The 16,278-nt window shown below is 40.9% G+C and overlaps 1 protein-coding gene across 6 annotated transcripts in view; it reads left to right on the forward strand.

Annotated features, from left to right (window-relative positions):
- Positions 1–16,278, forward strand: part of DYM (dymeclin) — a 322,698-nt gene that overhangs the window by 89,713 nt on the left and 216,707 nt on the right. For all 6 annotated transcript variants that reach the window (XM_075932691.1, XM_075932689.1, XM_075932685.1 and 3 more), the window contains one exon: positions 1,185–1,327. In XM_075932691.1, the coding sequence (XP_075788806.1) occupies positions 1,185–1,327 (143 nt within the window). The remainder of the gene's footprint in view (positions 1–1,184; positions 1,328–16,278) is intronic.

The raw sequence follows: 16,278 nt of genomic DNA on the forward strand, positions 1-16,278 counted from the left end.
GCTGAAACTGACCAGTGCTGACTACAGGAAGCCCGAGGCAGAGTTGCTCTGCCCCGGGCTTCCTGGAATCAGCTGCTGATCAGTTTCAGCAGCAGCTGACTTGGGGACGCCTGGGGTTCTTAAGTTGATTCTGTATGTAAGTCAGAACTGGCGGTCAGTTTCAGCAGTGTCTGAATCTGGACGCCAGTTCCGACTTACATACAGATTCAACTTAAGAACAAACCTACAGTCCCTATCTTGTACGTAACCCGGGGACTGCCTGTATAAGCATAAACTTATTGGATAGTCAACTAGTGATGCGACTAGTTGCTTCCATCCCCTTGCTGCCTCTATCAGAGAGAGGCAGCAGGGGGGCAGAGCAAGAGTCAGTGCTGGGGTGAGCTGGCTTAAAAGCCAGTTCCCCCCAGCACTGTCTGTGTGCAAGGTGCAGGGGATGTAGAGGCACAGCAGGAAAAGGCGTGAGTGGGGACTGAAGCAGTCTCTGCTTGCACCATTTCTGCTACCATTCTGCGTTTGATTCTCCTGTGATTCCTCTGGGGCTCTTGTTGGTTTCAAAAGCAGAAGCTCCAGGGCTGCAAGGAGTGTGGGGCCAGTTCCCCACTGGTCTCTTGCTACAGTTCAAAAGCAGAGGTACCCTTATAGAATAATTGAATGGTCGATGGAAATCCTATTGACTATTTGATTAATCTAAATTTAACATCCGTACTTAAGCCCCCCACAGCCCACGCCACACTTACATTTCTTCCAAGTACTGTTGTATTGCAACTCCCCCTATCTCCACCCCAATGCCCTGCACTGAGCTGATCCACCTTCTGAGTTTTGTTTGTGCTCTATCTTTAAACAGTAAGAAAAACAAAAAATAAACACTGGCAATATTAGCTGTAGACAGTAACTCTTCTATATGCTAGCTGTTGCTGGTTGCTCCTTTCTGTACTGTTGATGGGGGAACATACCTACTAGTGAAGAGACTTACTACAGTAATGTCTGCAGAGATCTTTAAGTTGTATTGATGGAATGCACTCTAGATGTGGTAAATATTCCAGTGCTGTATTTTTGTACATGTAGTTATAACCTGTCCTCTTGTGTAATTATGCTTATATCAATCTTTCTTTAAGTTTTAGTGCAGTTACCAGTGTTCTTACTTCATGTTCTTTGATAAATATTAGATTTCTTTTTCTTTTCAGTCTCCCATACACCAGCAGACTTGTAAAAACATTATTATATAACTTCATTAGACAAGAGAGAAGCCCTCCCCCAGGTTCCCATGTCTTCCAGCAACAGACAGATGGAGGAGGATTGCTTTATGGCTTTGCATCAGGGGTTGCAAGTAAGTTTTACCTTTCCTCTAAATAGCTATCCTAATCTTTGTGTAATACAATTTTTATACATGCAATTAATCATCTTTAGAGATGATACCTGTACATGTGATTGTGGGAAATTACCCAATAGCAAGAGGAGGGCCCAGCAGCAGAATGGGGGACTTTTTGAAGTTTTAGTTGGTTTGAGGACAGATCTGGTAGGTGGAGCTCGAGCTGGCAAAATAAGAAATCATTCAGAGATTCTGCCACTCTCAAGTATTATCAATCTCAAATATTTCTGTAGAATCAATAATAATAATAATAAAAAACCTATAATTCCTATCACCTTGGTATTACATTTAAGTAGTGAATATTGGGAAACCACTTTGCAGATCTGAGGACTGAAGAGTTGTGTCAGTTACTGTTTTTTCTTAAATGACTGTACTACAGGAAAAATTACATTAAACATTCAGAGTGTAATAACCAAGGAAAGCTTCTTCCAAGATATGATGGGAATCATTCTTATAAGACCACCTTCTCTGGAGATTACAAAAATAATTTTACTCTGCAGTGGTGATGGATAAGTCTTACCTGCAGCTTTGCACATGGAAAAAGTTTTTTTTCATATGCATTTTATTTTTGTTTTTCTCTTGTTTAGAAGCAAAGTGATGAACAATTAATTAGAAATAATTGTTTGCACTTCTTCCAAATTCACATTGTAAGATATGTAAAATGTGTTTTACTCTAGGATCATACTTTTTGTTGTTTAACAGGAAGCAACAAATGTATATTCATTATCTATCTGTTGCACTTGCTTGATGGAGCTGGAGGGACTGTGGCCTAATATCAGTTTTGCAACACTTTTATTTGTGCTTACACTTTGGGCACTATTTGGCATGGTGACTCATACTATAGACCTAGAATACCGTGATTTAAAGTGATAGAAATGTAGCCGTGTTAGTCTGGGGTAGTTGAAGCAAAATGCAGGACAATGTAGCACTTTAAAGACTAACAAGATGTTTTATTAGATGATGAGCTTTCGTGGGCCAGACCCACTTCCTCAGATCAAATAGTGGAAGAAAGTAGTCACAACCATATATACCAAAGGATACAATTAAAAAAATGAACAAATATGAAAAGGACAAATCACATTGCAGAACAGAAGGGGGATGCGGGGGGGGGGGGGGGGGGGGGGGGGGGGGGGAAGGGGGAGGAAGGAAGGTAAGTGTCTGTGAATTGCTGATATTAAAGGTAGGGAGAGTGGGATGTTTGTGAGTTAATGGTATTACAGGTGATAATTGGGGAAACTGTCTTGGTAATGGGTGAGAAAGTTCAAATTCTTGTTAAGTCCTTGTTGGCAAGTGTCGAATTTTAACATGAATGACAGTTCAGAGGATTCCCTTTCAAGTGCAGATGTAAAAGGTCTTTGTAGCAGAATGTAGGTGGCTAAGTCATTTAGAGAGTGTCCTTTCTGGTTAAAGTGGCAAGAAACTGTTTTCTCTTTGTGATCTTGTCTGATATCTGTTTTGTGGGCATTAATCCTTTGGCGAAGTGTCTGAGATGTTTGTCCAATGTACATAGCAGACGGACACTTTCGGCACATGATAGCATAGATTATATTTCTGGATGCGCAGGAATATGTGTTCTTGATCTTATAACTCACTTGGTTAGGTCCAATAATGGTATCAGCAGAATGAATATGTGGACAAAGCTGGCAACGGGGTTTGTTGCAAGGGAAGGTACCAGGGTTGGTATTAGTGTGGTATGTCCTGTGGTGGTTGGTAAGAATCATCTTGAGGTTAGGTGGTTGTCTATAGGAGACTATGGGTCTGTCTCCCAGAGCCTCTTTGAGTATGGTATCCTGTTCCAATATAGGCTGTAGTTTATTGATAATGTGTTGGACAGGTTTAAGTTGGGGGTTGTAGGTGATGACAAGTGGTGTTCTATTGTTGGTTTTCTTGGGTCTGTCTTGAAGTAGATGGTTTCTAGGTATTCGTCTGGCTCTTTCAATTTGCTTTTTTATTTCTCTGGGTGGGTAGTTGAGATTTATAAATGCTTGGTAGAGATCCTGAAGCTTCTGGTCTCTGTCAGTGGGGTTAGAGCAGATGCGGTTGTATCGAAGGGCTTGGCTATAGACGATGGATCGTGTGGTGTGTTCTGGATGGGAGCTGGATGCATGTAGGTAACTATGAGTCGGTGGGTTTTCTGTAGAGAGTGGTGTCTAATTTTCCATTGTTGATTTGTACGGTGGTGTCCAGGAAGTGGATCTCTCGTGTAGAATGGTCCAGGCTGAGGTTGATGGTGGGGTGTAGGTTGTTGAAATCTCTGTGGAATATCTCCAGTGTTTCTTGGCCATGCGTCCAGATCATAAAGATGTCATCGATGTACCGTAGGTAGAGGAGGGGTGAAAGGGGACGGGAGTTGAGGAAACGTTGTTCTAGGTCAGCCATAAAGATGTTAGCATACTGTGGGGCCATGCGTGTACCCATGGCTGTGCCGCTGATCTGGAGGTATAAGTTGTTCTCAAACTGGAAATAATTGTGGGTGAGAACAAAGTTACATAGGTCTGCTATCAGGTTGGCAGTAGTGTCCTCTGGGATAGTGTTTCTGATTGCTTGTAATCCGTCTTCATGTGGGATGTTGGTGTATAGAGCTTCTACATCCATGGTGGCAAGGATGGTATTATAGGGAAGGTTATCGATGTTTTGTAGTTTCCTTAGGAAGTCAGTAGTGTCTCGGAGATAGCTGGGGGTATTGGTATTTGAACTTTCTCACCCATTACCAAGACAGTTTCCCCAATTATCACCTGTAATACCATTAACTCACAAACATCCCACTCTCCCTACCTTTAATATCAGCAATTCACAGACACTTACCTTCCTTCCTCCCCCTTCCCACCCCCCCACATCCCCCTTCTGTTCTGCAATGTGATTTGTCCTTTTCATATTTGTTCATTTTTTTAATTGTATCCTTTGGTATATATGGTTGTGATTACTTTCTTCCACTATTTGATCTGAGGAAGTGGGTCTGGCCCATGAAAGCTCATCATCTAATAAACCATCCTGTTAGTCTTTAAAGTGCTACATTGTCCTGCATTTTGCGTGATTTAAAGGTTTTTCTCTTTTGCGGTAAGTAATCCAGCTCTCTGAGCAATAGTAGTGAGGCCAACAGAAGCATTCTTCTCTTGATCTAGTTGTATCTAGACATGGTGGGGCGTGTGTGTGTGTGTGTGTGTGTGTGTGTGTGTGTGTGTTAATGCAACATATTCAGTTAGGACTGTGGAGCTGTGTCAGCCTAAGTTTGAAGCAGGGACCAACCCTTATGCTTCAACAAGGTTGATAGTTATTTACTTTTGTCACAGACAAGCTTGGCCATGTAGCTTGTTGTGGTTGGGTCTTCTGCTTAAAAACAGAAGTACTGTGTCATCTTCCTAAGAGTAGTGGTTTCTCATACTGTGCTTGATGACAGTTTTTCACGTCTTACTTTTGTGCTGAATTTGGCTGGTGCTTGCCCTGTCAACGAGGGGGGCGTGAAATTTTAACTATGTACGGGCTTAATTGATGAGTCTTGGCTCATCCATTAACATGCATGATTACCCGCAGCCTTCCCTCCCCTTGCAACTGCTGCCTCTGATAGAAACAGCAGTGGCTCCTGGGGAGCTGCTTGCCTCTCCTTTTCCCCCCTCCCACATGTAACTGCTGAAATTTTCATCAGCTGCACATTTACTTGAATAAACACATTTTAATATCTCTATTGTCAACCCCCAAGGAGGTAATGTGTGTAAGTCAATGAGTGTGAGTGTATCTGTGCTGTGTATAATATGCATAGTCGTTTGAGCTGAGTATTGCTATATAATGGAAGGAAGAGCTATCTGCTATGTCATAGACATTGTACGTTCCTTTTTATCTGACCAGTTAAATGACGACTCTGTCCAGGTGTATTGCCACTAGAAGATTTTATTCTTTTGCAAAATCCATTTAGTGGCTGCTTCTCTGAGGAGTGTTGAAGTTCAGACCGTGAGTGGTTAGCCAGGAAATACTTACACTGTTCCAGTTGAACACTAATCTTGGTCTCCTCATGGAGGCAGTAAAAGAGTGCATCTTTATAACAGAGCCCAGTGCTAAACATATTGCTATTTACGCATAAAGAGATGTTGTCACACACATCTTTCCTGTTGGCCCATATTTCTTTTCTAATTTGAAATGCTGTTTAAAGTTTTCTAATAGGGAAATGGGCAGACAGTGATAATATTTGAATGGTGCTCAGAATCAGTGATAAAGCAGTTGTTTCCCTTGCAATATAATTTGACACTTTTTCTAAATAACGGAATATTTGTGTACATAAATTGTTCATAAAAATCATGTTATCCCAAGGATCTTGAAGCCCAGTCCAATGTTCTATCCACCAGTCCACTTCCCCCTCCCCCCTCTTCTCTCATAGAAGATACAATGAAAACTACTTTGAAACTATTTTAAAGCTGGGTTTCTTTACAATATGGGCTCTTGATTATGACATGGAAAATGACTTTTAGATTATATTTTCTTGATCCCTGCTCTTCCTCCAAATCTTTTTGTTTCCCTCTCTTCCTCCTCCAGTCCCAGGCTTTCCAATCATGTTCTAATACCTGCCCACTTCAAAGGGACAACAGCCATCATAGGTAAATGAGTGATTTTTTTTTCTTCAATCATTTTTGAGAAAGGTGACATCTACAGACACTTTCTTTACCCCTTCAGCTTTCCATCCTATGATGCCTTACTTTGTGTAGGAACTTGCTCACTGTCCCTATGTATCAGAGAGAGAGATATTTGAAAACAGCAAATTCAAAACATGATTTAAAAAGTTGGAGGGGTAGCCATGTTAGTCTGTAACTTTAAAAACAAGAAGTAGTCCAGCATTACCTTAGAGATGATCAAAATGTATATATAGTATCATATTTTGTGTTCAAAACCCACTTCCCATTCTGTATGTGTGAAACATTGTTCCATTGTTCCTTCTAAAGAAGCAAAGAGAAGCTAAAATAGCAGTCATACACCCTTCCCAAAAGTGTGGGCACATCAGTTCATGCACCAGAGCAACTGGTATAGAGCTATATCCCCATGGATGGGGCTGGTGATGCCATGGCTGTTTTGTTCCTAACTTGCACTAGGCTCATCTGCTAGTCCCAACTGTGCTGTGGGTGAGAGAGGGCATACCCCAAACCCTTTCCTCTGGCTGCAGGATGCTTCTCTTTCTCCTCCCCACTACACTTCCTGCCTCCATCACTCCTCAGTTGCTTGCCCAGCTACCTGACCACTCCATACCCAGATCACCGCTTTCCTAGCCTTATCCCCTATACCTGAATCTTCACTCTGCCAAGCCCTACCTTTCCGTGCATCTGAACTCTGCTGTGAGCCCCTCCCCCTGCACCCAGACCATCTGCCACTGAGCCCCTCCTAGAATCTGCACCTTGACAAGCCTCCCTCACACACACACACACACACACACACACACACACACACACACACACACACACACACACACACACACACACCATCCTACGTGCCCCCAGTGCCCACTTTCCTAAGCACCTGGAATCAACCCTTTTGAGTCACATCCCTTTCAATTTTCAGACTCTCTCCCTGCTGAGTCCCAACCACTTTCACCTGGATCTCCTGCACTTAGAACCCCCTGCAAGCTCCTATGCAGAATTTTTAATTCATGAAGAATTCCCTTAGGAGTAAATAAATACAACACTATGTAGGCTGGGCCTGTGTGCAGTGGATGGTATTACTGGAATACTGGAAAGTTAATCCTCAAGTATTACAGTATATGTATGTCCTCAAGTCAATAATGCAGAGAATACAGCATCCTGCTTGCTCTGTTCTTATCTATTCAGAGTACCACTGTTACAAATTCTTTCACATGTAGCTATAATGATAATGATGCCTTTGTATAAATCCCTTCTTACTGTATTTCATGTTCAATTTTTTTGTCCTCACTTCTGAAGCTCTGCACTCATGTGTTCAGTTCTCATCTCCTTCTATGCTCCTGCCCCCTTCACTCCTAAACAAAACTTCTGACAGTTCCTTTGGTGTCCTCCCACACTAATTTTCATGCTTCTGCTTTCATTTTCTAAAACTGCTATGCCATCTCATGATGAAAGTCTTGATTTAAACATTTCTTAATGCTATTTCCCATTAAATCATTGAAGATCCATCCTAGAAAAAGGATGCGCCTGTTTTGTCCTTTTCCATTTAAAGTATTGTTCTAGTAGTTATCTCCATACATGAGTTGACTAGTCCTTTGTGTGCTTGAATTGTATTCTTTTTTGTTTTAGAATATAAAATCTCTTAGGTGTGGATCATAAGTGAAAACGAGAGGCAGTGTGTTGGCAATATAAATTACATGATGGTCAGTTCCTGATGCTTCTGAATTAAGCCTTGTGTGCTCATCTCCTTTTTACTGCATCAAATGCATTGGCAGGTGAACAATAAATAAGAATTTTGAAAATGTAAAATGTTGCTAGCATATTAAATTAGGCTGTAGAAGAGTTTTTAAACCCAGCTGGGGGAATACCGACAGGTGGATGGAGACATCCCTTAAGGGAAGATTTATTAATACACATTCTTTGTATCTGAGTAAGATGTTATTAAAGCACATGTAGGAACTTAAGGGAAACAGTCAAATGAAAGAAGTCCCATTCAGTTATATCACTTAATGGCAGACAGCTAAAAAGTGACATATTTTGTAAGGACTTGCAAACAAATTCTGGAAGCCTAAATATTAAGGTGGGCTGGTGTTTCATGGGCATTTTACAAGACTACTTCAAGATCATCTTCAGTCTGACAATTCAGACAGTCTGAATTTTTTTGACTGAATTGATCCGGTTTACAATCCTCAATAAGAACCTTGATCTTCATCAGTAAAACTATTACTTTAGTAGTGTCTAAACTTTCTGGTCAGATTCACTTAGTGTATATTATTGACATCGTTATAGGCACACAAGGCAATGTGTGCAATTCTAAGCTTGTAAAAGAATAATAAAACCTGGAGCAGGAAATGATCTCTCAGGTCATCTAGTTTGTCTCTAAAAGTTTGTCTAGTCCATAAATATACTTTTGTGGCATTAATATAAATTGCTTAATTCAGTTTACAAAGATCAGATGGCTTTTCTTGAAAATTCTGATTCTCATCAAGTGGAAATGGACAAAAGTTCTTTACCTCTAATGACTTGGGATCATTAAAGTGTATGCTTTGCTCTTTTATGATAGTTGATAGAGCACTTGGGAGCATCTGGCTTCCTACTTCATATGTATGTGACCAAACATACACAATCCATTGTTCTTGTTTGTTGTCTATTATGCGTTCTTCTCTTTAGTAAATGTACTTGCATCACTACCTCTTAAACGAATCACAAGGAAAACAAATTTTAATACCGTATGTTTTATATTACAATTTAAAAATATTATGAAGTTTTATTATCAATTCTCAAATTAGAGATGTTGTGTCAAGAAATCTCGAAGTAGATAGGCCTTATGAAGTGGTTCTCAAAATGTGGTCTGCAGGTGTTTTGATGGTGGGTTGTAGGCTTGGGACTCACCCCTGTCCCCGCAGTGGGAAGCTTTCACTGGCGTTCCAGCCCTGCCCCCCCCCGGTACAAAGTTGGCCCATCAGTGTTGGCTTCCCACTGTGGGGGAGGAGGAGATGAGCCTCATGGAAGAAGGAAATGGCTGGAGGGATGACAGTGCAGGAAACCACTCTACTAGAGACTTTCCCTGCCGCACCCATTGGCGCAGCCCACTCCTATACTTACTGTCCTACTCAATCTTCCCTATCCTCAGCCCATTTCTGCACCCAATCTCGTATCCAGACCCTGCACCCTCCAACCCCTCCAGCACCCAATTTGTCATCATGGTTGGGTTGGCTAGCGGTCCCACGGAAGGGTCTCTGTTGAGTGGGGGGGAAGGCTGTGGGCCAAAAAGTTGAGAACAGCTGGCCTAATAATAGAGCCAATTTAACAAAGGAACCATGAGTTTTCCTAGTATGCTTACTAGGCTCTCATCTTACTTATGATTACTTTAAATTGAATAAAGCTTCTGTCTTGAAAAACTTTACTGGTGATTCTCACAACTATTTAATCTAGAGCTATCTCCTTCTGTTCAAACTAAAATCTCAGCCCCTCTCTCTGACTGTGTCACAGGGATATGTAGACATGTGCTTAAGCTCAGCATAGCTAAAATGGTGTTCTTCACCTTCCCACACTTTTCTTGCCTTCTTGCCACTTCCTGTCTGGATCACCATGAACCACATCACCATCCTTGTCTGTTACTAAGTCCTGAAATTTGAGCATCATCTTTGATTCAGACCTTTCTCTAGCTCCTTACATCTAGGCTATGTCTAAACTATGCAGATTCTTTCTACATATTTTCTCTGTGCTATTTCCTATCAATACATGAAGCTAACATTCATATCCAAGCTCTCATCCTCTTGCTCTCCTGATTATTTCAACCATTGTCAGCTGCGTCTTGTCCTATCCTACAAGGATCAGCTTCTTGCCATGGCCCCCCACCCGGCTTTATGAAAATTGGCATATGAATATGCATAACTCGAAGATGCTTTAGCCAAAATGCATCATGTGACATTTTTAAAGTTATATTCTGCTGAATGTGTATATTTTGTTTTCGTGCATGTATTATTCTTATATGTGAAGTTAGAAATATGAAGTGTAAAGCTGCTGCTTATTCTAGAATTTCCAGTGAGAGCCATTTGTGGGATTTAGGGGCTTAATGGCCCAGTGCTCAAGGGGATGACCTATAAATGGCTTGTTTTTCCAGTAATCCCAAATTGTGATTAGTCCTAAATGATGCTGGAACCCATTTTCAATCTTCTGCTTTTCCACTCAAGGTGAGAAAAGTTTGCATTGAACACACAATTCCCACCTTGTGCAAGGGAGATATGAAGGTGGGAAATCAAACAAATAGGGCAAATGCCAGAAGAACCCCACTTACCACCCAAGATGCTTGCTGCAAACGTTTAGGACTGAACAGGGGGAAGGATCAGGCCAAGTTAGGAGACTGCCTAGCTTCTGAAAAAGATGATTAAAACTACTGTTGGGGTAAGAATTTGCATATAGCATTTCTTAGTGTATTAGGCTTAATTATCGTGTTTTATTTTGGCTTAGTAACTCACTTTGATCCGTCTGTTTTCATTTCCAATCACTTAAATCCTACTTTTTAAATATAGTAAAACACTTGTGTTTATTATCTAGCCCATTATAAATAATTGGAAGCCATGGGGGAGCCCCAGCTGTTCATATCACTTTTTCATTGATAGAGAGAGCCCAGGAGCTTTCTTTGGCTAAGAACTTTATACAGAGTAAAAAAGATTGATTTGGAGGTTTGGTCCCTTTTGGAGGTTGTGTTCCTGGATGTTGTCAAGGCACTATAGCTGAGCCCTCCCAGAGCTGGTTCAGCATCTCTGTTGTTCTACTAGAGGGCTGTTATCCCAACTCTGTGCCTTTGTTGGAGAAGACCAGAGCTTTTGGCCCATCAAGGACAGGACTGTGGGGTGCCCCAGGGTGCAGGTAGGTGGGCTCAATGGTGTGATGAGAGCATTGGGTGACAGGGCTCTCTGATCAAACCTGTCACATCTCCATTGCTCACTTGTAATAAAGTGCTTTGTGTTTTCTTCCATAGTGCCCTTCACATTTGGAAACAGCTCCATATAAACATTCACAAAACTGATTGATTATCTTCCTTAAAATCCCCCTTTTCTGTGATGTCTGCAACAATATTGGCAAATGGTTAGGCTGCTGTTGTGCTGAGGCCATTTTTTTGTTTTGGGCTCAAACTACACGTTTTGTTTGACACTCGAATGATCCCCCTCGTATATATTTTGTCTTGGAATATGTGTATGTTCTTATGCTGAACTATTTGCTAGTGTCACATTAAATATAAAATCAGAGTACCTTTTCCAGATCTGTGGAAGACTGTGTAGCTCGAGAACTTGTCTCCCTCACTAATGGCAGTAGGTCAAATAAAAGATATTAACCTCCCCTAACTTTTCTCTTGAAAAACCATCATGTTTACCACTGATTAGTGGTTTTTGTGGAACTGCAGAGACTGCAGGATCACGCAACCTGTGCTTGCAACGCTCAGGAGAGTAGTGCAGAGCTGTGCAGGCACCTTGCTTCTGTCAGAGATGGATAGCGAGTTTGTAGAAGTTTGAAGAAGGTGCAAAAATTATGGGATGACAGTGACATTATGGGAAGTTGATCCCATGCTCCTGTCCCTCGGTGACTTGTTTTGGGCCCATTTTGCATGCCCAGATGTCCGAAAAGACACTGTGCTGGATGGTGGTGAGTTTTGCAATGGGCTAGCTATCCTTTGTGGACCGCACTGTGCATCGATGCAAGCACTCATGATGATTACATGCTCCAAGAACACAAGGAGCCAAGTGTACGTGTGCACAAGGGATGCACTCACTGCAATGGCAAGTTGGGGTTTGCCCCTCTGTGCCTGTTCACCTATCATTCCTGCCAGGGAGCAGGGTCAGGATACAGGGGCTTACCCTATCCCACCTGCCTAGCATTCTTGATGGGGTGGAAGATAGGGTGTGGTAGATTCCCCCACTCCGCAGTGCCAGGTGAACAGAGTGGGTCAAGAACTGGGGGTGCCTGTTTTTCCATGGGTCCCTCCATTTAGCCAAGGCTCCTGAGCTTTGGCCCAGTAGCTAGTCTGCCACTGGCTTCATGCCAATGTAGCTTGTCAGCATAACTTGGTGGTGTAGACATGACCTCAGCCAGCACCTAATGAGAGAGAAGAGACGGAACACGGGGACATGTATACAAAAGCTAGTACCAATTAATCATACCTGTTAGGTACACATTCTTGCATGGATGTCCGTGTGTGTTTGCAATATAAATGGTATGAACTATAATATCTGTTCTTCTGATCATGAGACTGGGCTACTTTACTTCAGCATAGTTAGCTCCTTGTTAACAAAGTTTTTGTGCAGGAATAAAAAGTTCTAAAATACTGGGGGGGGGGGGAAACTAATTGAATGTGGAAGCTTTCATTATATCCTTAATCTGTACTCTTGGTTTTAAGGATTGCAGCCATGCTTGTTTTGACTCCTGCAAGAGTGAGGTCCAGTGAAAGGTGAACTGAGGATCCATTGAAGGTTTTGATTTGGAAATTTGTTGTCTTTTTTGGATTAGGATAAACCCTTCACATGATTATAGTAAACATTTTTATTTTGTACTTAATGTTTTAAAAGAGCCAGCCCTAATTAAATGTTCCGCCAAACTGGAATTTTCAACACAAGTATGAGATTTTTACATAACCTCTGATAAATGAACTATTTTTCCTTTTGAACAAGCCATCAATAACATTTTTCCTTATTTCTGTGAAAGGGTTTCTTAGCCAAATTATAAGGCCAAAATAGTGATTCTGTGCTTAGCAAAATAATAGCATAGTGGTAAAACTAACTGTTTAACTGTTGCAGATTAATTTTATTTCCTCCTCCAACCTGAAACCAGTGGTTATTGATGAGCAGGATTTTTTTGGTGGTTGCAGCTGGAGAATGGTTGATGTGTGGTAGTTATAATGTATAGCAACAATCATTATTTTTCATGACAGTTGGGTTTGCTTGTCAGTTGCCTCTCGAGTTCAAGTGAGTGGCATTTTCCAGCATGACTCATTTGGGGGAAAGAAAAACACTATTAACAGGAAAAGTATGTGGCACCTAGGAACAGACGTCCTGTTGAAAAGAATGGATTTTCACTTTTTCAAATATATCTTTGAGTTAAAGAGAAGTTTAACCAGCATACCAACCGGAATTTGTTTTCATCTTCCAGTAATTTGCCTCTCTTGAGAGTTGGACACTGGTACTAAGATTAGGTCTGTGCTACAAACTTTTGCTGGCATAGCTATGTCTATCCAGGGGTATTTTGAAGAGTTATTTGTGGCTGACATAGATCTGGTTAACATAATGTGATGGGGAGGAGAAAGGGAAAAGAAGCTTGGGAGATGCTAACAAAAGTGCAGCTTTGCTGGCACAAGCTATATCCACACTAGGAGCATTTTGCTGGTAGAAATGTCCTGGCAAAGCCTTCTAAGTGGTATAGACATAGCCTAATTAAAACAGCTTTAAAAGTGGAGTTAAAAAAACCCAAGATGTACAGCTGCAGTGGTTATAAATTGTTTTTCACCTTGTCAGGTGATAATCTTGTTTTAAACTATCCCTTAAAAAACGTTTACAGCTTTTAGCATGCTTATTTGCAATTGTGTTTAAACGTTCTATAGCGTATAGAAAACAAACCTTCTCCCACTGTAGTCAGGAAGAGCTTTACATGAATTTTAGTAGTAACAGGTTCTTAAAATGAAATCTGTCACTGAAGTACTATAGTTGCATTATAATTTTGCTTAGTAGTTACAAACATCTAATTAGAGAGATTTAATTTTTCAAAAAGTATAAATTTGAAGAGGAATGTGGGAAGAATGGGTGGATAGATGAGTCTGAAAGAGAGTGTATAGGGATCTCTTTCCCTTTTCCCATTTTATCTTAGTTCCTACCAGTCTGCTTTATTTCCCAGTCATATAAAGTGTATCATGGAGAAGCATGGAACTGAGGAGGTGATCTGAGGGAGGCAGGCTGAAAAGTGAAGAGCCGTGCTTCCAAGATCCATTCCCTCCTTTTCTGTTGCTCAATTGCAGTCTGTCAGGTCATTCTTTACCACAAGCTCAAGTATTTATGGCTTAATCCTGCAAGGTGCTGAGTATCCTGATCCAGCAAAGCACTTATATATAGCTAGTCCCTAGATCCTGCGTTTCTTTATTCATCCCGTGGTGTACTCCTCTTTTCCACAAATTTTTGAGGATCTGATAGAGTTCTGCAGTGGCACCACTGCTCTGAAGGACTTGCTACAGTTTAATGAGCAAGGTTTTTCTCTAGTGAACCATAAACGATTTGCCTGACAGAACAATGCCTGTATGTGGCAGAGAACCAAACTCTTCCTGTTAGGCATAGGGATATAAAGGAATAATCAATTAGTCAACTACCTGATAAACCTAGGCTTCAGTCCTGGTTTGCGCCTGGACCTGGACCTACCCCTGCTGCGGCTCTGCAGTTTAAATGTAGTAGGAGCCTGCATGCTTGGCTCCTACTACATTTAAATCACAGAACTGCAGTGGCCCCTTATCAACTAATCCTGTACTCAATACAAATTGTACACTATTAGTCATCTACTTAACATCCTTAGTTAGGCAAACTTGCCCTTTTGTCCCAGCCTCTAACAATAACAGAGCTGAACTGTTACCACTTTTCCTCTGAACGTTATTTGTGGTAAATTCGGAGACTAAATTCAATTAGAGAACTATGGGAAAAGAGGGAATTTGAGTCCTACAGGAAATGAAAAATTCAATACAACCTTCACTCTAAAGTTGGTCCTGATATTTCCATAATAATCTGAAAATCCTGTTACAAAAGCTTAATGTGCTTACATCTTTCCTTGTTCCATTAGTCTTTTGAAGCTATTTGTTCAGCATAAAGAAAATTTGTAATCTGTGAACCTGCAGATGGTATTAAGATCTCGACTTCAATATAGTAAAATGACTGTAACTTTCCAACTAGACTGCATATTTGTTCACAAAATAACATATTAATCTAATTTATTAGAATAATGTATTTTGAATCTTAACTACTATAACACAAAACACTTAATCCATTCAATGTAAGTCCATTTATTTCTTCCAGGAACATAAACGACTATTAAATTTTTTTATTAAGCAGCTGTTGTTATGTGTTACATAATGCTTAATATGTGTCCTTGGAGTATATGCAGGTTTGTAATTCACTCAGACTCTGCTGACAGAGCTTGTATATGGCAATAGAGCTTCTCAAATCAGCTGCAGCTGGCATTCATTTTGAAGCCATATTTTATTTGTCATAGAGAAGGCCAGATTCTTCAGTTCACTTTGCACCTTATAGGTGGCATACAGTAAATTTAAAAGAATGGAAAGGGGCTTTGAGAAAATGCCCACTGCATGGACATTTCCCATGCCCTTCTTAGTACAAGGGTGCTGTGGTAATGGTGGTGAGACCGAAAAGCCTATCCAGAAGGCAGTCTGCATCAGATCTTGTGCTTGCTACCACAGGACCTCCAATATCTCTACTGGCTGGTCTCTGACAACTAGGAGAGCCCTGAAGAGAGAGGTGTCAAGATTGAGGTTCACACTTAGTGACCCAAGAAGATTGGAAAAAATCTTCATTTTTTCCCCTCTTTTCTTTGGCGAATTAGGGAACAGGCAGCTTAGGAGTCTTGCTTTTATCCTCTGGAAAGTGTCATGGAATGAGCAAGCAGAGGAAAAAAATCATCATCCCTACTCCACAACACAGGCACATCTTGCTGAAGTTATGGCAAGGAGGAGGTATATTGAAACAGTCAAATATTTGGAACTACTTATTTAGGTCTGGGCCTTGCCATAATAGATTATATCACCAGCATCTAAGGTCTTGTTTATACTAGAGAAATTTAAACCAGTTAAAGGCTTGTGATGATTGCAATACACCATTCACACACAGAGAAATCCTCAGACAGTTTACAAATTGTCTGGTAAGTGGTTGGAGCAGGCAACTTTTCAGCAGATCTGATAACCACTTAAAGTATAATTGGATCAGTCTGAATCAACTTAATGTCAGTGTAGATACAGCAGACAAAATTAGTCTCCTTCTTATTAGTCAACAGTGCACCACTGATTTAGACATATCTCCCTGAATACATTGCTTTGGGAAGGTGAGGTGGAAATTGTGTTATGGACTGGCACATTGATCAATTTGAGAGAGGAATCATTTGCTGAAAACCATGTTAGCTATTCTCCCCTAAGTATACTGTGGAGAAGTTTCAGATTGAAGTTCTTGTTCTAAAATATCCTTGTCTACATTGGTGAAGGAGCCATGTTAAAACTCTGTTAAAGCACAGCAAATTCTGTTTAAGCATATA

This window comes from Pelodiscus sinensis, chromosome 6 (genome assembly GCF_049634645.1).
Source record: "Pelodiscus sinensis isolate JC-2024 chromosome 6, ASM4963464v1, whole genome shotgun sequence".
Taxonomy (NCBI): domain Eukaryota; kingdom Metazoa; phylum Chordata; order Testudines; family Trionychidae; genus Pelodiscus; species Pelodiscus sinensis.